The sequence below is a fragment of the Vitis vinifera genome, chromosome 10 (assembly GCF_030704535.1).
Source record: "Vitis vinifera cultivar Pinot Noir 40024 chromosome 10, ASM3070453v1".
In the NCBI taxonomy this organism is placed as follows: domain Eukaryota; kingdom Viridiplantae; phylum Streptophyta; class Magnoliopsida; order Vitales; family Vitaceae; genus Vitis; species Vitis vinifera.
The window spans coordinates 2,220,119-2,240,120 of NC_081814.1; the positions used below are offsets into that span (position 1 = coordinate 2,220,119).

Genomic DNA, 20,002 nt, shown 5'->3' on the forward strand with positions numbered 1-20,002 from the left:
ACTTCTTTTTTTTTTTACTTGATTTAATATCATTTAATATTATTTATTTCATTTGTTCCTTATATGAGATGGTACAATTTTTTTAAGAATCTTGGTGGAAATTTATGGACATTCAAATTGGATGGCAATGGTACAAATATGAAAGGTATTGATTTACTTTCCTTTTTTTCATCTTTCCCTTTTTATTTTTCTTTTAACTATCATCCATATTCATGAATTTAAATTTAGTTAAATAACATTTTTAAAAAATAGAAAATTAATAATTTCTATATAAAATTATAATAATTCTCTATAAATGAACTTCCCTTATATTCTTAAATTTTGTTATCAAAATTTTTGAAATACCTTGAATTTTTTTTATCAAATACCTTAATTATTACTTTTTTTTTGTTTTAAAAACTAAAAACTAAAAAAAGTATGTACGTAGCATCTTATGACCCATTTGGGATTATTTTTTAAAATAATTTTTTATTTTTAAAAATAAAAATTATATTTGGCAATCAAAAATTATTTTTTATTTTTTATTATTAAGAATATAAAATATAATGTTTTCATATAATATCTTTTAATTATTTTTTATTATTTTCACTTATTTTCTGATTTTTAATAAATAATTATACAAACATATAAAATGATTAAAAAATAAAACATATAAAAAATATTTTTTAAAATATTAAAAATATTTTAGATTTCCAAACAACTTTTATTCTATAAAAATTAAATAATGATTTTTAAAAATTATTATCAAAAACTATTTTTAAGAATATTGTTTTGAAAACAATTGCCGATTAGACCCTTAATTATTAAATTATTTTTTTATCTTACTTGATTTATTTATTTTTTTCATTTATTCTCAATGGTACAATTTTTAAATTTTATTTTTCTTAAGTTTCATACGTCTAAATTAAGCACGGTGTTAGAAATCTAAATATGTGACTTTTAATCATGGTACGATATTTTTATTTTGATTGGAACATTATTTTGAGGGTCCAAGTGGTTGTTGATGGTCCATGGAAGCATAAAAGGAATAAAATCTGGGGAGATTTGGTTAAAATGAAAACACCAAGTAAGGAAAGAGAGAAAGTATACATATTGATATAAGAATTTTTGATAAAAATAAATTTATGCATGTGTGGTCAGGAATTAATTTAGGATTATTTGATTAAAATAATTATTGAAAATCTAATTTTAGATATATATAACCCTTCATCAATTTTTTTAACCCTATTTTAACAAAAATGCTTTCATTTTTTTTCTCATAAAAATAATAAGTTATTTTAAAACTTACGTGTGAATACTTGAAATTATAAAAGATATCTATGTTATAAACTGGTTGCTCTTAAGGAAAAACACTTGATGGGTCAAAAATGCCCAACTTATCAATTTATTCGGTAAACTATTTGGGGCTCATGTAGCCCATGTCGGGTTAATCGTATTTTGGGTCAGAACAATAAACTTATTTGAAGTGACTCATTTCGTACCAAAGAAGCCCATGTATGAAAAATGATTAATTTTACTTCCCTACCTAGTTACTCTAGATTGGGGGTAGGTCTTGGTAGGGAAGTTATAGGTCCTGATGGGGAAGTTATAGACACCTTTTCATACTTTGTATTTGGAGTATTTCACTTAATTTTCTCCGCAGCATTAGACTTTGGCGGTATTTATCATGCAGAGAAGCTAGATTCACAAAATTTGATATTATTTTATATATGAATAGATATTAATATGTGATTTTTTTATAATAGAGATTCTTTCATAAATTAGAGTTTTGACGATGTCCATAATATCATTTTTTATGATTCATTGTAATCGTAGTAATTTGGAATTAAGTTTAGGCAAAGCCTATAAATTTTTTCATAAATTTTTATATTATCATTTTTAGATGATGATTTAAAATCAACTTTCATCAAAGTCTGCAAATATGAATTTGTAAGTTTTCATAAGAATATTCCTCTATTACTTTTAATTATTTAGGAATAATTATAAAGTCTAGGATAATATAAAAACAATACATTAATAATGATTTTCGACTTGCACGTAAAGTTATTTGCTAGTGATATTTGAACTAAACTTCGAGACAAAAATCAATTCCAAATTCAACTAATAGTGAGAACACCCTTTTAGGCCACCCGCAACAATGACCTAGTGTCGGCGTGGTGAAGCACACCTTCTTAGGCCACCCACAACAATGACATAGTGTAGGCGTAGTGATGCTCACATGTGTATATACTTGCTTGTTGAAGTTATATCGATCCACGATTGTGGTTAAATTTGATCTTAATCCAAGATTGATACCAAAATTGCTCAATTGATTGAGTGAAAATACCTTTAATTGAAAGTTTGATAATATAATTTGCTACAACATGTAATAACTCAAACACCATAATCTTAAAATTTCAAAAACAGTTAACAAATTTAATAACAAAGAGATTAGTTGATTTTTCTTAATATTTGATTTTCCTTTTTAGACTTACTTAATATTTTCGGTTTTGAATAAAAATTATAGTCCATGAAATAAATAGAATGAAAACAGGTTTGGCGATATTTCTATTTGAAATGTTTTTAGTAAGTGGTTTTTAAAAAAAATGTTTTTAAGATAATCATGAGTGTTTGTCATTATAGGTGATTTTTTCATTTTTTTAAGTATTTCCTAAATATTATTAATAAATACCAGTTTTTTTAAAAACATTTTTTTTAAGTTAAAAACATTTTTTCAAAATACTATCAAACAGATTTTAAAAGCTACAAACTTTATTTATTAAAACCCTTTTACATCTTTACGAATAAATTTAAATATATTCATTCATCATTGATAGCGCGAACAACATAAGTAATATGATTGGTCAATCGATCCACTTCTAAAAAATATTAAACATTCGTGATATTATTTTAAATTAGACCATTATTTCTCATTAAAATCTTAATTAAAGTGTGTTTGATAATGATTTTAAGAAGTGTTTTTAATATTTATAACACTTAAAAATTTTCCTCATTCAAGTATTAAAAATATTAAAAACATTTCTTATAATAATTCTTAAAAGCACTTTTAATTTTATTACAATATCAATATTAACTTTAAAATCACTTTCAATACTTGGAATTTTCAAAGCAAGTTGCCAATAGATATTTAAACAAATGTGAATTTCCATCACCAAGGTCAAAGTCGCAAAAATTTTAAAATTTAAGAGCAACGAATCAAATAATTAAAACAAATCCACCATGTGAAACCTTGATCAAGATAATAAATCCTACATCATTTTTTAATTTTCTTCTTGGCCAGTTCTAATTATTGGAGGCATAATATATACATAGTGTACAATGGTCAACCTACAAACTTGTCCATGAAGCAAAAGGCAATTATGGTATGTTGGAGCAAGAAAAATAAATGAATTTTGGAGGCTTCTTCCTAGTGTAGGTGAAAAGGCAAAAGAATCCCATATCCATTTCTTTTAAATTCCACAAAGAAAGCTTTGGTGTCCCGAATGATTTTCCTGGAAAGTACATAAAAGAAAAATCAATTAAAAATAAAAAAGAAAAAAAGAAAAAAGAAAAGCCTGTTACCTGCTCTCCATAAGTCAAAAAAAGGCGGCACGTTTGTCTGTACCCCCTCACACCCCATTACCAATTTTTTTCTTTCTTTTCCGCTGTTTTCGATTTCACAAAAGGGAAAAAGAGACAGAAATATGCTTTTATGAAACGCACTTCCTAGCGTTTATTCTCTGCGACCCAAGTTTTTCTTTTGAGCTCTCTTTTATTTTTCCTTTCTTGGTGGGGGTTGAACATGTTGTTTGGTAAAAGTGTTTTTGTAAAAAGGTGTTTTTGTGTTGTTTTGTATTTTTAATAATAAAATAATTAATTTCTTACATGGAATTTTATATTTATAATTTTCCTTTATTATATATTCTTTCTAAAGACTTCATTATTGTTATAAAAAAAATAATTTCTTATTATAACTTAAAAAAAATAATATGAAAATTAAAAAAATATTACTTCTTATAAAGGCTTTACACCTAGAGGTGTTCATTGGGCCGAACCATCCATTTTGGCCCATGGCATGGCACGACACTGTAGCAGGCTGGGCCAAGACGGCCCAAAAGGAGCGGGTCGTGCAGGGCCTAAAGAAACAGCCCACGCGGCCCGTCGTGTCGGCCTGTCAAAGAAAGACATGTCTCGTCGGAGGAAAAACTGGAAAAAGAGCATGTCATACCTGAGAAAAAACTGACCTCATCTGATTCAACTTTGACTTTGGATGCCAAGAAGTTGAATCTTCTTCCGATGGTGAAGTGCTTACTCAAAGAGCTAGACCTCGAACATGTAGACCTCGATAATCTTCCTCAAATGGAGGAAATAGAGAATTATTCATATCCTAATGTTACCAAAACGTCGGAGAAACCTCTTGATTCTCCAACAAAAGCCTCCGACGAAAAGACTAAGTAGAGCACTAAGAATGTGTCTGGTGGGAGCGGGAGAAGCATGCTGATTTTGAAGGAATTGCATAGTGTTGTCGCGAGTCTAGAGAGATATGATCAGACTCGTGAGGACAAAGAAGTAAAGAAGACAGATGAGCCTGAGAAGCCTCTGGTTTTTCGATCGAAAGTGAACAAAGAAAATGTCGTTTGTACATTGAAGCAGCTGTTGAATGTTGAGACGAATATACGAAATCTTGATTAGAACACGTCACCGACCCAGCCCAGCCCGATGCAATTAGCCCGCAAACCTATGGGTCGTGTCGGGCCACCTCTTTCCTTGCATGGGCCAACCTAGCCCGACACAATTTTTAAGTGGTCAGTGCTAGCTTGACACGTTGGCCCGTAATGTCCTGGTTAATAATGGGCCGTTTAGACACCTCTATTTACACATGACCCAAAATCTACCTTAATTGTAAAAATATATGAGTTTCGAGTATATTTAGTAGATCAACTTAATGACTTAGTAGTTTAATTTATGTTAATAAGTAAATTAAACATATTTGATAAAATAATTTAATATTAAAAACTTAAAATTTAAAAATAACTTAAAAAGTATTAAAGTAAAAAAAAAATTATTTTTTTATTTTAACTATTTTTTATTTTATTTATCCACATCTATTGAGAGATATTTCACTATCCAAATTTCATATCAATAATACATTTTTTTCTAGTTAACATTTTATTCTTATTCTATACATCTATAATGCTTTAAACATGAATATTTAACAAATAAAATTATTATTTAATATTAATTAAAATTAACAAGGATGAATATGTCAATTTTATCATTTAAAATTAATTATAAGTTTAAATTAAAGTATACATCAAATATATGTTTTAATTTATTAAATAATAAATAATAGATTTTACCGAAAGCCCCCTTAATTCGAATCATTTGATAGTAAAAAATACCATCACCATCAAGGGTTTTTGTGTCTTTAATACGACTTCAATTGTCTGCACTTAGGGAAGACTAGAACAATACCTTCTAGCACACTCTCTCCGATGACAAAAGTTGGTGGAAATGTGAAGGAGACGAAAACGATACCATGATAAATCTAATATGAGAGATGGTAGGCGTAGGCCTGCCATATGGGCTTGGCCCATTTGGGTTTGGGTTGGGTAACAGGTTAGGACAACCCAATCACAAGAGTGGCCCGGCCCAAACTACTAATAAATTTGACCTATTTAGAAAAATTATAATACTTTCAAAGCATCAAAGCAAAAATAAAAATCCTAATTAATTTCATAATATTTACATAATTAGTCATTACAAAATTTTTTATTATGGTAATAGATTATGATATTTTGAGACATTTGGAAAAATATTAAATGATTATTAGTTTTCAAATTAAAATGAAAATAAATATGACAATTAATTTGTAAATATTTTTAATATGAATAAAAATGAACAACATAAGAGTAATGGGACATGAGTAAAAAAAAATAAAAATCACTTAATGATATTCAGCTTCTCACTCGTGGACTTTTTCGGCCCAGCCATAAGTTTAAGCCCGGCCCAAAATCTTTAGACCCAACTCCAGCCCATTGGAAACCCTACTAGCCTATTTGGTGAATTCCTGGTGTCAACAGTCAACAACAAAAAACCCATTAATTTTTCAAGTATATTAAGGCTCATTTTTAAAATTAGTTTTTAAAACTGTTCTAAAAAATAGTTTTTAAGAATAATTTTAAAAAATTAATTTTTAATATTTTATTAAACAAAAATATATTTAAAAACCTCAAATATTTTTAATTTGTGTTTAATATTTTTAAATATATTTAAAAATAATTTTTACCTTTAAAATTTTATTTTTAATCATTATACATATTTATATAATTATTTTTAAAAATAATTATAAAATAAAAAATAAAAACAACTAAAACGTGTTTTTTATTTTTTAAATAAAAAACTATTTTCGAAAACCGCCCCTAAACATACCCTAATTTTTTAAATTTTTCCGTAAAAAATTTCTAAATGGTGTCCGATACGTTTCTCCACAAAAAGTCAATAACAATAATCTCGGACTACATGGAAAAACACGAAACGTCATAGCTGATGCTCGAGTATAACTTAATAAAGTGAATTCCATTAAAAAGCAAAGTCAAAGACAAAAGAAATGTAGTTTTAAAATTTTGAATTAATTTTATATAACCTAACCAACTTGAATTTAATTTGAACAACTCGAGTTCATTTTGAGTTTTAAAAAATAAGGCTGAATTGAGTAATTTGAATTAGAATTTAGGTTGAGTTGAACTAAAATCGATTGTTATTTAATTTGATTTTGGTTTGGATTAGTTATCAATCCGATCAACCTGCCTAACTTATAACCTTAAATAGTCTAATTCATTTGAACAAAAAATCTTAACAAAAAGATTTATTTGGTATTTGTATATAATTTAGGATTAATATTATTTAAAAAATTAAAAATTAAATTGAAATATGGGTGGAAGAATAAAGACGATTATTGTAGTTTACAAAGCATTAAAACCATTATTTTGGTTTTGATGGGTTACTAGTAACCATAAAACATCACATGTGATGTGATCAAACATGGTACAGACAAATATTAAAAGAATTTTAGGAAGTAATTTACAATTATGCACATGTCCTCTAGAGGAATGTGAAGGGTGTAGACCACAAGTGTATTATTGGCATGCCATCTATTCCTTGGATAGTTGGATGCACGTCTCTTTTTCCATCTTAATGGTAAGGCTGCATTGTGAAGGACAACGATGGTTGCAAACTTGATTACATTTGGAGGATTGTCATTCATGAATCAAGACTGCTGCTGCATAAAGACCACTTTGTCCTCCTCGTGTTGTGAGCCTAGGTACATGGATCTTGTAATTTTGAACCTTGTACAGGGCAAAATGGGGTGAAAATTTTAGTTTGGGTGTTCTTAATACACCCACTATTTCTCCCTCTGCACCCACCTCAATTTATTCTTCACCTTGCTGAAAGGATTCTGGTGGGGGAAGGAGGATATGGGCTTGTTTGGAAACTTTTTTGACTGCAGTTTTATGGTTTTTAGAAAAAAAGAAAAACATGTTTATAACTATTTTTTCTTTAATTTTTAAAAATAAAAATATGGTATTTTAAAAAACATATTTTATTTGTTTTTTGCTATTTTCATTTGTGTTTTAAGAATTTTTTTTAAAAATAATTATACAAATATATAAAATAATTAAAAATAAAAATTATTTTTTAAATATATTTAATTTTAAAAATATTTTAAGTTTATAACTAGACTTTTATTTTACAAAATATTATAGAATAATTTTAAAAAACTGCTCTCAAAGATTGTTCTTCACAACTGTTTTTGAAAACTATTATCCTTAAGTTAAAAGATATTTTTACAATTTTATATGTTAGTTTTATTAAAAAAAATTAATTATAAGATAATGGAAACCTAGGTCGAGTAGGCTCCAAGGTTATTTATTTATTCATTCTTAGTCTTGTCCTTGAAAGAGTAGATAGCCAATTTGGATACATCTTCATCATTTTAGCAAGCCAATTTGGATACATCTTCATTATTTTAGCAAGCCCATTTGGGCAGTGTCACAATTGCGATTATGAAATGAGAAATATGTGGGGAGTGGGGAGTAAAGCCCTCCTCCTTGCTTAAAAATTGACACGTTGCCTAATCTTAATGTAAAAAGACAACTTTCTACATTCTCTTTTCATGAATAACAATTTTCATAAAAAATTAATTTACACTGAGATTGCTTTTTAAAATAACAACTTTCATAAAAAAAAAATTATTTTCTTAAAACAAAAAAGGGTAACATTAAAGTTATCTTTTAAAAAAACATCTTCTACATACTTCGTATGTCTTTTAAAAATATAGTTTTTGACATAGAAATAGTGGAGCGTTTTAAATGAAAATTAACCATGCTTTATATAAAAATATTTTTTCAAAAGACATTTTTAATATGAATTTATTCATTTTTATTTTATTTTAATGAATGCTTGATATGAAAAATTATGAAAGTTTCATATTAAAAAAACAACTTTCAATAATTTCAAAACAATCGTAAAATTTTCAATTCTTTTATGACACCATTTTCAAATAATTTTTCTTTTAGTTTGTTATATAATGAGTAATCAAGGTCATGCCATGAAGGCTAAGCCTGCACCATGCCTGCTAAGGTGCTGCGATAACATTAAGAGTCCTGTATGATAATGATTTTAGGAAGCATTTTTAATATTTTTAACATCTAAGTTTTTTTTTATCATATTATAAATATTAAAAATATTATAAAAAGTTATTATAAAAAACACTTTTAGAATGTTTGACAGTAATTTTAAAAAATATTTATAATATTTTTAACAATTAAAAATTTTTATTTTTAAAATATTCAAAATATTAAAAACACTTTATAAAATTAATGTCAATAAATATGATGATCTTAATTTTCATTTAAAAGCCCAACCTCATGTGAGGCTCTTAAATATAGTAATTCTTAATTTCTCATTTAGAAAATTTTAATAAACTTTCTTAATTATAGAGACGTTGACTCTTTGGTAAACGATTTTGCTAATGGATTAGCCTAATCTTGACGAATGACTCATCATTAATACTAAATTTGGTCACTCTCAAATCATATTTAAGTTTAAAAAAGATTAAAAAAAAAAAACTAAGGGTCTGGCGCTGATTTGTTGGATCGATATCTCTGGGCCGTTTGAGTCAGACTAATGTATGACACGTCACTATTAGCCGCCAGCCCTTCCACGTCATAGGGCTTGGAGCAATCGGAGCCATCCAGCAGTAAATTAACTTTAATTGATTGATGGAACTTGTCCAGCTGGACCCCCATCAACCACTCATTGCTAGAACACGACTAATTTTTGGGTTGCTGTCTATATCCAATTTTGCCCCATAACTAATTTTGAATATTTGTATACTTAACAACCGTATTATTTTTTATATATATATATATATATTTAAAATTTTTCCATCATCTCCTTTATTGAAATGTAAATATTATTTATTTATTTAATTTTATTCATAAATTTAAATTTAATTATATACTAAAAGGATAGAGTTTTACTAAAATTAATTATATCAAATTCTATTTTAGGTTTTTCATTTTTGGGAGCAGAAAAAACAAGAATAAGAAAAATTCAATCCCAAGCAACAAAAATGACAGCCAAACAAGGACCACAAGTTAGATGGATAATTGGAGGAGTTGAATAATGGAGAAGGGATGACGAAAATAAAGAGCATTGATTAGTTTGGCTCCAAACAAGACATAGAAAAGAAAAAGAAAAGGGCAAAAAAAAGGAAAGGAAAAGAAAAGATTATTTCGTCCATTTAATTCATCTCCATCTTCAAAAACCAGAGCCCATATATATCAACGTTATCCCCCGGTAAACATTACATACAAATACCATCTTCTTCTTCTTGTTCACCATCCTTCTATGCAAAATGAATAGTGAGCATAACACGAATGGGGTTTCTGATGACCTCAAAGCTCCACTGCTTCCAGTCCAGGCGACCACAATGGAGACCTCAAATGGGGCGTCTCTCATGTCCATTTTCACACCCAAGAGCTTCTTCATCCTCTTGGGGCCTCTGCTCTGCACCCTCATCTGCCTTTTTGTGAAGCTTGATGGCCCTGTGACCAGCAGGAACATGTTGGCTGTTCTTGCTTGGATGTTTGCTTGGTGGATCACTGAAGCTGTGCCTATGCCCATCACCTCCATGTCTCCTCTCTTCCTCTTTCCCCTCTTTGGAATCGCTTCCGCAGATGATGTTGCTCACTCCTACATGGATGATGTGATTTCCCTTGTTCTTGGAAGCTTCATACTTGCTCTTGCTGTTGAGCATTACAACATCCATAGAAGATTGGCCCTCAATGTGAGTTTCCACACAATTTTTGAGATAAGCCCATTACATTTCTTCTCTTTTCCGCATCATCTTCTCATAGTCTCTGTCATAAATGTTAGATCCATAAAAATCCCATATAAATTTTAGATTTCTTATCTCTTCTTTCAGATGGGTTTTATGGGTTGGAGTTGATTATATAATTTCTTAACAAATTTGAGTTTTTTTGGTTATTATGAAGCATGCTTGTTGCTTACCTTTTGATGGGAATATAGTACATACCTCCACCTTCATAATTGACTATTATGAAAGTAGTCTAAAGTTGTGGGTGAATTATTTAAAAAAAAATGGACATGTGGGCCATGCAGATTACCTTGATCTTTTGTGGAGATCCACTGAATCCCCCATTGCTTCTCCTTGGCATCTGTGCCACCACAGCCTTTGTGAGTATGTGGATGCACAATGTTGCAGCAGCACTGATGATGATGCCCGTAGCCACTGGTATCTTACAGAGGCTACCATCAGGTCCAACTCGATCTCCCCATGTGGATAAATTCTGCAGAGCAGTGGTGCTTGGGGTGTTATACTCTGCTGCAGTTGGGGGAATGAGCACTCTCACCGGTACTGGCGTCAATCTCATATTGGTAGGAATGTGGAAGAGCTACTTCCCAGAGGCAGACCCCATCAGCTTTAATACATGGTTCTTCTTTGGCTTCCCTTTGGCTTTGCTGGTTTTCTTTGCCTTGTGGGCTATTCTCTGCTGCTTGTACTGCTCCAGGGGTGCAGGTCCTGCTCTGTCTGCTTATTTGGACAAATCCAGTCTCAGAAGAGAGCTTCAAATGTTGGGTAAACTCCCAAAATTTTGATACTCAATACTTCAATTTACCACTTCCTACACCCAATTGTAGAAAATCTTCAGCCTCTTTACCTATACATATACATGTGTGGACAGGTCCAATGGCTTTTGCTGAAAAGATGGTGTTGGCTGTGTTTTCGGTAAGCAGACAAGTGCCATAACCTTCTAAGTAATGGGAATAGATTCTAATAAAGCCTGATCTAGAAAATGAGGAATGAAAATGAATATTTTGTTTTCATTCCCTTATCTCCTTAAATAGGAATAAATTAGGCGGTGATTTCAATCTTTGTATTTGGATGCATTTAAAAATGTAAGGTTGAAATCAGTATTTATCTCCGTTTCAATGTTTGGTAACAATTGAAAACAAATAAATTAACAATAATACTTTGCACATAGTTTAATATATATATTTTTTTATTTTAAAAGAGTAGGACTTAAAAAAATTTTCTTTTTAGCCAAAGGGACATAAATGTCTGTAGATTAATCCTTGAGGGTTGGTGCAGATGCTAATAGTCTTATGGATGACAAGGAGCATAACAGATGATGTTCCTGGATGGGGAGCTCTCTTCAATGGTCGTGTAGGCGATGGGACTGCCAGTGTGAGAATCGTCTTTAAGAAAATGCTATTTCCATTGAAATCTCTCAACAAATAAGGACTTCTACATGACTGAGTTTGATCCAATGTGTAGGTGATGATGGCAACCTTATTGTTCATAATTCCAAACAAGAAACAAAAGGGGGAGAAGCTGATGGACTGGAACAAATGCAAGAAGCTGCCATGGAACATCGTATTGCTACTAGGCGCTGGCTTTGCCATAGCTGCCGGAGTCCGGTCAAGTGGCCTGGCTGATGTGTTGTCAAAGGCCTTGACTTTCCTGGAACACGCTCCCTACTTGGTCATTGCGCCTGCCGTCTGTCTCATAAGTAGTACGGTTACTGAGTTCACCTCAAACAATTCCACAACAACACTCCTTGTTCCCCTTCTCATCCAAGTAGCCCAAACCATGCACGTCCACCCGCTCCTTCTCATGGTTCCTGGAGCCATTGGAGCACAGTTTTCTTACTTGCTGCCCACTGGAACTCCTTCGAATGTCGTCGGGTTCACAACAGGACACATTGAAATCAAAGATATGATCAAGACAGGAGTGCCTCTTAAGATTGCTGGAATTGCTGCATTATCCCTTCTAATGCCTTCACTCGGTAAACAAATTTTTTCCTTAATTAGGAGGAATTTTGATTCATCATATATGTTTAATGACTAATGTTGTCCCTTGCAGGAGCATATGTTTTTGGGACAAACGAAGAAATGTGACACCATTCAAATCCCTGCAACCAGTTTGCAAATTCTCTACAAACAAGGTGAAATGCATAGGATCGGCCGCTACCATGACAAGGCATTGGCTCTTGGCATATTAGTAGCCTTATTGTATAGTAATAAGGAAAGGAAAAGAAATCGTCTGTGACAAGAATCATGAAAGGGAAAAAGGCATATGCTTTTCTCCTATGGCAATTGTTTATTTATCTAATGATTCTTCCCATGGTGGATTTGTTAGCCTTCATACTTTGTTTCTGATCATCAATATTAAAAGTTCATGCCATTATTGATAAAATAACAACTTTGAAAGCAATTTTCATTTTGAGTCTACATCCACTTAAGCAAATTGTTGAAAATCAGCACCAAGGTGAGCCCTACGTACTGGTTCTTCGTATGGTCAACTGTCATTCAACAATGGGATGATAAAATTATCAAACTAGACCTCCATTTGTCGGTATTTAGCTCAGTTTGCTGGTCATCTCTTGCTGTATCCAAGATGCAGAGAAACATATGCAATGGCCTCCTTCCTCAATAGCAAGCGAACAGATTCTAGGACACTTTCAAGTAACCAATCAGACCTCGAAAAATTCAGGTTTAAGTTGCATATACATGTTAATTACATATCATCTCCTTTAGGCATATTACTCCTTGACCAGAAACTCCTCTGTTCCTCTTTAAATATAGTACAGAAGCTTTATGGCTGTGTCATTTACACAGCATAGAAGTAAAATGGAGAAAGGAAAGTCTTTGTGGGTGCAACTGTAATCTACCTATTCAGTTTTCTGCAGCACAGTACACGGCCTTTCATCCTTTTAAATGCCCATTTAGTTTCTCACACATTTACTACTGTCATAATTCTCTGCACAAAAAAAAGTCATACTTATGATTCATAATTTCATGCAGAGATGATAAATGATTGATATGAAATTTATGACTATAGGCATAAATCTATTCATATTATATCAAGAATCCCATTTAAAATCTCAGATTGGGCAGCTCCAAACACCAAAAAGAAAAAAAAAAAAATGGAACTTCAAAGTCAGTTCTTGTGCCGGCTCTTCTGTGTCTTCGTCTTCATCATTTTAAGTGCAAATGCAGCAGCCCCAGTGACAGCGGGTGGATGGAATGAGATTCCGGACGTGATCAACAACACTCACGTTCAAGATTTAGGCATGTTTGCAGTGCTGGCATACAACAACTCCACCGCCTCCAGCCTGTTTTTCTATGCGGTGTTTCAGGCTCAAGCGCAGATTGCCGAAGGCCTGAATGTTAGGATGGTGATTCAAGCACTTGAAAGTGAGCTGCCAAAGATGTATAAAGCTTATGTGTGGGAGAAACCATGGGAGAACTTCAAGAACCTTACCTTCTTTGAGCCTGTTCTGGTCTAATCTTTCGGACTCAAATCTTAATTTCTAACCTCCTATATATTTGTAATAATTCACCGGATTTGGTGTCCTTGAATTTCTTGTTTAGATATGGCTTTTTTATTCTTTTAATAAAAAAAAATAAAAAAATAAAAATGGGGTCCTTTTAATAAAGCTTTGGTCTTTAAAAAGAGCTTAACAAGGAAGTATCCTGAGGAAAGCATTTTTCTTTTTCTTGCCCTGGATGATGTTTCTTACGAAACGGCTTTGTTAAGAAATTACTACGATATTTTCCACTTCCTTTAGGGAGGACTTGGGTGGTCAGCGGGGGCTGCACAACTGGACCACTTATCTTTCTCCACATTGGGAACCCAACAAAATGGGCCCCACTTCTTTAATGGGCCTCCGGCTATAAATCCAACCGACTACCATACCTCCGCTTCACACTGCTTCAGAAAGAAACCCAACGGCGATGGCGCGGGGGCAATACCGTCTTTCTCTCCTCCTGGCTTCGCTCCTCCTCGTCGCAGTAGCCTCCGATGCTCTTCTCGGCGGCTGGAGCCCGATCGAGGACGTGAAGAACCCTCACGTGCAAGAGATCGGGAAGTTCGCGGTGGAGGCGCACAACAAGTTGACCGCGACGAAGCTGAAGTTCCAGAGCGTGATAAAGGGCCAGACTCAGGTCGTCGCCGGCACCAACTACCGGCTAACGGTGATGGCCAAGAACGGCGCCGCATCGAAGAAGTACGAGGCGGTTGTTTGGGAGAAGCTGGATGGCACCAAGCAGCTCACTTCCTTTCAACCCGTCTGAAGGCTTCCAAAGAATGTGGTTTGTAATTTGCGGAAATGCTGATGGAAAATTTTGGATTTTGGTGTTTTGGATTATCAAATAATATTTTGGCACAGCAAATGGTTTTTCCCCTTCTTTTGTGGATTGAAGCAGCTTAAAATTATAAGCTTTAAGGACTGTAAATCAATAAAAAGCTGGAATTATTTCTTAGATGGGAGGAATTAGATCACTTTTATCTGCTGTTGATGTGATCAATAACCTAGCGAGGAGTTTGACTTCAAAGATTGTAGAGAAAGAAGATTAATTTTGTGGGATAAGATGGAATTGGGGCTAATTTTGCTACTTCGTCGGGTGGATGTTATATCAAGTCTAACCCGAATTAAGAAACAATATATCCGATTTCAGCAAAATCTGATATCTAATTTGAGCTACTCAATTCAAGTCTAATTTAATCTCATTTTCCTATATTTGGGTTGAGTTTCAGTTAGTTGAGTTAAACTGGCCTGTATTGTGTTTTTTATTTTACATTTTTTTATATCTATTTATACCAAAAGTTAAATAATAAATAAGAAAAAAATTCAAATTAGCATCAAGAAAAAAAAAACTTATATATTTTTCTAAAAAATAAAAAATGATATAATTCTAATTTTATACTTTTCTTAAAAATTAAAAAAAAAAGAATATTATTTAAAAATATTAAATCATGTTTAGGTTAAGTTTGGATTGTTTGAACCTTGGTCCGAGCTTTCTGCATTATTGCAAGTTTTGATGAAATAGACAGCGTATTGCTTTGAGTTTCCCTTTTCATCGAATAATTGAAACTTTGGAGGTTGATAACTCGTATGCGTATGTGGGTTATCAATCATCTTGGGGTAAAGCTTATAATACATGAGTGTACTTTGTAAGTGTGCGACATATTGCATTATGATAATGTAAGTTATCATGTCTTGAAGTTGTTGTTAGACAAATAGTGATGCTACCAATGTGGATTCAACAAATAGTGATGCTACCAATGTGGATTCAACAGTTTGCTTCTTGATTTGTATTGGCTTAGATGTATGTGGTGCATTACCAAAAGATGCAATTTTCAAAGAGCGAGGAAGTTTTTGGCTTGAGTCCTAACTCAATCACATCCAAATTAAGCTCAAATTGAAGAAATTCAACTTGAGATCAACCCGATTATTAAAAATGTTTACTTAACCTCACCCAAACATTGGATTGGATTCGAGTTACATTGGGCCAATCTTTCCAAGTTACACCCTAAGATTGAACTAACAAATTTATACTTCTATACTTTGAAATATGACCTTTAGCAATATTTATTTTTATTTTCTAAGATATAGATCTCGATGAACTTAGGTTTTTGACTTTCTAAATGGCAAATGATAATTACTTAAGATAATATTCCTTTATAGGTAATTTATTGTTACATAATGTTGTAGTAACTTCTCTATCTTTTAGAGGATACTACAGTCGTTTGAGCGATTTAAAGGAACATCATAGAGGTAATAATGTGGTATGCCCACTTGATGGTGTGGCCACTCAATAGGCTTCTCTTCTTCGTCCTCCTCTTTTTCTTCTCCATCCACCAGAGTCACACTATTGAGTGTAGAGAATCCAACCTTCTTCTTCAACTTCTTTACGAGCTCAATCACATCGATGTTCTCACCTACAACAACAATTTGATTCTTGTCCTCACCTTCTAATGCTGTAGAGTTAACACCTATCACATCATGAATAACCATTAGAATCTTGCGATTTTACTTGAGTCTTAAGTCTTAACTTAATAAAGAAGTAAGCTTAGCCTAGATTAAAGTTAGGTTTGGATTGCTCTTGGCTCATGTGAGTTGGTCTAGGTTAAAAAGTTAATTCCCATTTCCTACTATTTAGGTATGTGAATAGGGTAGGCCCTCTTGGCTTGGATCCATGATACAGGTGAAACTTTGGGCTTTGGTATGCTAAAATGTTGATTTCTAAGTCAGACTTAGGTGGTGTTTGTTTTTTTGGCTTTTTGTTGAAAACCATTTAGTTTTAGAATTTAGGTTGTTTGTTTTTTTACTTTTTCATGACTTATTATAAACTTTTTACTAAATAGAAAAAACCAAAATATGTGACTTTTTCTAAATAGAAAAAATAACACAATGATTTTTTTTACTTTTTAATACTTAATAGAAATAAAATACTACAAAAACAAACAACATAATATTTAATACTATTAAGCATTAAGGTTCTATTTAGAATTAAGTAAAAAAACAAACACCACCTTAATTCTAAGCCTAAGCATTTGGCAAAATTGTAGCTAGTCTTAATTCAGGGATTTTCCTTCCATATCATATTTTGAGATGCATTTTAGTGGTTTGGTGGATTGGGTTTGTGTTTAAAAAATCAGCCCAATTTTTACCCTAAAGGAATTGATCATGTTGGCTTGGGTGGGATTGGACTTTAGCCCAAAATCCTTAGGCAGGCCTGGCCCAACTTATAGTGAAAGGATCAAATTCTTTTCCTTTCTTTCTTTCTCCTGCTAGTCATCCTTCTATCTTGTCTTTATTTTTATTTTTTCTCTTTTTCACCATATAAATATAAAGTACTTTTAATAATAATAATAATAATAATAATAATAATAATAATATTGATAAGGAGAATTTATTAAATACCAACCCAAAAAATCATTTTAAACTAATCTTTAAAATTTTAAAATGATTTTTAATTTTAGAATTTACCCAAAAAGTTACAAAAAAGTAATTTTTATCACAAGAGACTTATCAAATACCGACACAAATCATTTTAAGTAATTTTTTAGATTTTTAAAATTTTATTGAACTCTTTGTCGATACCCAATTTAAATTTGGTTAAATTTGAACTGTATTTAAAAAATGAACACACAAATTGGTGATTAATGATTACTGATGCAAAAAATTATGAGGAGAAAATTAAATACCTGAAAAACCAGCTGCAATCTTCAAGGCTTTGGACTGACAATTCTTGTTGCCATTGAAGGAGACACTGATCACCACCTTTTGCTGCATCAAGTCAAATATATACCAAGGTTGAATCATCTCAGATTTTTCACTTGAAAATTTGCAATTTAGCCTTCATCATACATACCTTCATGGTCTTGTTTAAGAAAACTAGGCTTGAGGTCTGTTGATATTACCAAGACTGTGTGCCCTAAAAATCTTCTTCTGTCTTCTAAATTTATACGTCTAGCCCTCAAAGGTGCAGCTTCCTCCCAACTTCAGCCGATATATGTATAGTGTATACGAAACAATTCACACTGACATTAGCACAAAAGACAACCTATCCTTGAAACAAAATAATTAATGACTAAAATTCAAAGTCAGCTTTATTTTAATCTTAATTGCTTAATTAATTAAAGTTTAAAGAAGGAATAATTAAGCTTTATGGTCAATTCCTTATGTTTTTCTTTCCTTTTTATTTATTTATTTTTGTTTTTTGTTTTCAATCAATGAGAATCATCCTGACTATGGATGATTTTCTCACATGTGGTGTAAAACTTAGACCATAGATAACTGTTTTCGTTTATATTTTTTTAACAAAAAATAAAAAAATAAAAAAATATATTTGATAATCACAAAACAAAAAGCAGATAATAGTATTTTGTTTTCAAAACTAAGAAAAACACGATGTTTTAAGACAACGTCTTTTAATTTTTTTAAATTTTTTTTCGGATAAATGTTTTAAAACATAATTTATAGAATAATTGAAAATAAAATATTACATATAAATTTTATTTTTAAACATAGAAAATGAGTTAAAAATATTTCAATTTTCATACAAACATCTGTTGTATAAAACATTAGAAAATAATTTTAAAAATTATTCTCAAAAATTATTTTTGAGAATTAGTTTTGAAAATAGTTACAAAACAAAGCCTTAAAAGCTCATATATTAGAGTAGGTAATGGCGGATCAAGTATTTACAAGTATATAACATATTTTTGTAAATAATTAAATTATATTTCTTAGTCTAGAAACAAATAAGAGGAAAAAAGGGGTTAATTGAGGATATATAACTAAATTTATACATTAAAAATATAAAAATAAAGGACATGTTGGAGATTATGGGTTTGTTTGATAATAGTTTTTGAAAACAGTTTTGGAAAACAATTTTTAAGAATAGTTTTTGAAAACTATTTTATGATATTTTATAAAACAAAGATCTGCTTGGAAATATAAAACATTTTTAACTTGTTTTTAATATTTTTAAACATGTTTTAAAAATAATTTTTATGTTTAGTGTTTTATTTTTAATCATTCTATATATTTATATAATTATTTTTTAAAATAATTTTAAAAAATTAAGTGAAAAAAATAAAATATAATTAAAAGATATTGTTTGAAAACATTAAATTTTTTGTTTTTAAAAACAAAAAATAAAAAATAATTTTTGGCTGTTAAACGTGTTTTTCTATTTTTTTTTTGGTTTGGAGAACAAAAAACCCTTTAAAAAAACAATTATCAACGACGATACAACTTTTATTTTTAGTGGTTTGCTTTGGAAATTATATTATCTATTCTTGGTAGAGAAAAAAAAAAAAAATCTCATTTTTTTTTAAAAGCCCAATAAATTATAACGCAAGGCGTAAGATTCACGCGTAAGAGTTTTATATACAGATTTTTGAATGTTGTGATTCAACTTTAAACATTGTTTTCAACGATAGAAAGATCAGACTGTTTTTTCAAAAGTAAATGCATCTTTCAGTGTCTTAACTACTTTTAACTACTGGATCTTTGGAGGGTCTTGCTTGACTCCAAAGAAGCTGATGGATATGAAGGGAACTTTGGCGTGCACCTTCCTTCTTGGTATGATGAAAATAGTCAATGATAGAGGAATTTACATTTTTCTTTTTTCAAATTTATGGACATTTTTTTTTCTATGGAGACCAAGTTGCAAACCCATCCCAATATTTTTATATTTGATCAATTCAAGCTTCTGGAATAAGGAGAAAATTATACATTCAAGAGGGTTTTGTGGGTTAGATTTGATGAAAAATAAGTTGATAATTTTGTTTCAAATATCATTGATATAAAACTATGTATTTTTGTATATATTTTTTTGACTAATATACTTTTCGACTTTTAAGGTTAAGTTATATTGATGGTACGAACGTAAAGCAGGAAAATGAGGGAGTATATAAGACATTTTAGTGTGTTTAGTGATGAGATAAAAAGTATGTAGATGTGCGAATGTTTACTTTTGAGAAAACAAGTTGATAATGCTTGAAAAACTTGAAAATATTGGCAGCTTTCGAGTGTTCCTTATAAACGTTACATGTGAAGCTATTTTTTTTCATTTGTTTTAAAATTTTATAAATTGTAGTTTTCTAATAAATGATTATTCAACTCATTTTATAAAT

At 30.8% G+C, this 20,002-nt stretch overlaps 4 protein-coding genes across 5 annotated transcripts; 3 read left to right on the forward strand and 1 right to left on the reverse strand.

Moving 5' to 3' along the window:
- The first annotated feature begins 9,634 nt into the window (after window positions 1-9,634).
- Window positions 9,635-14,835, forward strand: LOC100854531 (tonoplast dicarboxylate transporter). Of its 2 annotated transcripts, XM_003635577.4 has the most exons (6): window positions 9,635-10,333; window positions 10,669-11,146; window positions 11,253-11,296; window positions 11,660-11,755; window positions 11,846-12,356; window positions 12,434-14,835. In XM_003635577.4, exons 1-6 carry the CDS (start codon window positions 9,902-9,904, stop codon window positions 12,466-12,468), a joined length of 1,596 nt encoding a protein of 531 aa, XP_003635625.4. In that variant the 5' UTR covers window positions 9,635-9,901; the 3' UTR covers window positions 12,469-14,835. The 2 variants fall into 2 exon arrangements, with proteins under 2 accessions (XP_003635625.4, XP_059596030.1); XM_059740047.1 differs by having other exon boundaries at window positions 9,649-10,333; window positions 11,846-12,766.
- On the forward strand, window positions 13,497-13,859 carry LOC104878121 (cysteine proteinase inhibitor 1-like). Its single transcript, XM_010647900.1, has one exon. The coding sequence runs from the start codon at window positions 13,497-13,499 to the stop codon at window positions 13,857-13,859; it is 363 nt and encodes a 120-aa protein (XP_010646202.1).
- LOC100260470 (cysteine proteinase inhibitor 1) lies at window positions 14,308-14,646 on the forward strand. The gene has a single exon (XM_002277716.5). The coding sequence runs from the start codon at window positions 14,308-14,310 to the stop codon at window positions 14,644-14,646; it is 339 nt and encodes a 112-aa protein (XP_002277752.1).
- Window positions 14,836-16,014: 1,179 nt separating the features above from the next.
- On the reverse strand, window positions 16,015-17,786 carry LOC100853813 (heavy metal-associated isoprenylated plant protein 16-like). The gene is made up of 3 exons (XM_003634976.3): window positions 17,731-17,786; window positions 17,564-17,645; window positions 16,015-16,348 (listed from the first exon to the last, which is right to left on the reverse strand). Exons 1-3 carry the CDS (start codon window positions 17,734-17,736, stop codon window positions 16,083-16,085), a joined length of 354 nt encoding a protein of 117 aa, XP_003635024.1. The 5' UTR covers window positions 17,737-17,786; the 3' UTR covers window positions 16,015-16,082.
- Between the last annotated feature and the right edge of the window lie 2,216 nt (window positions 17,787-20,002).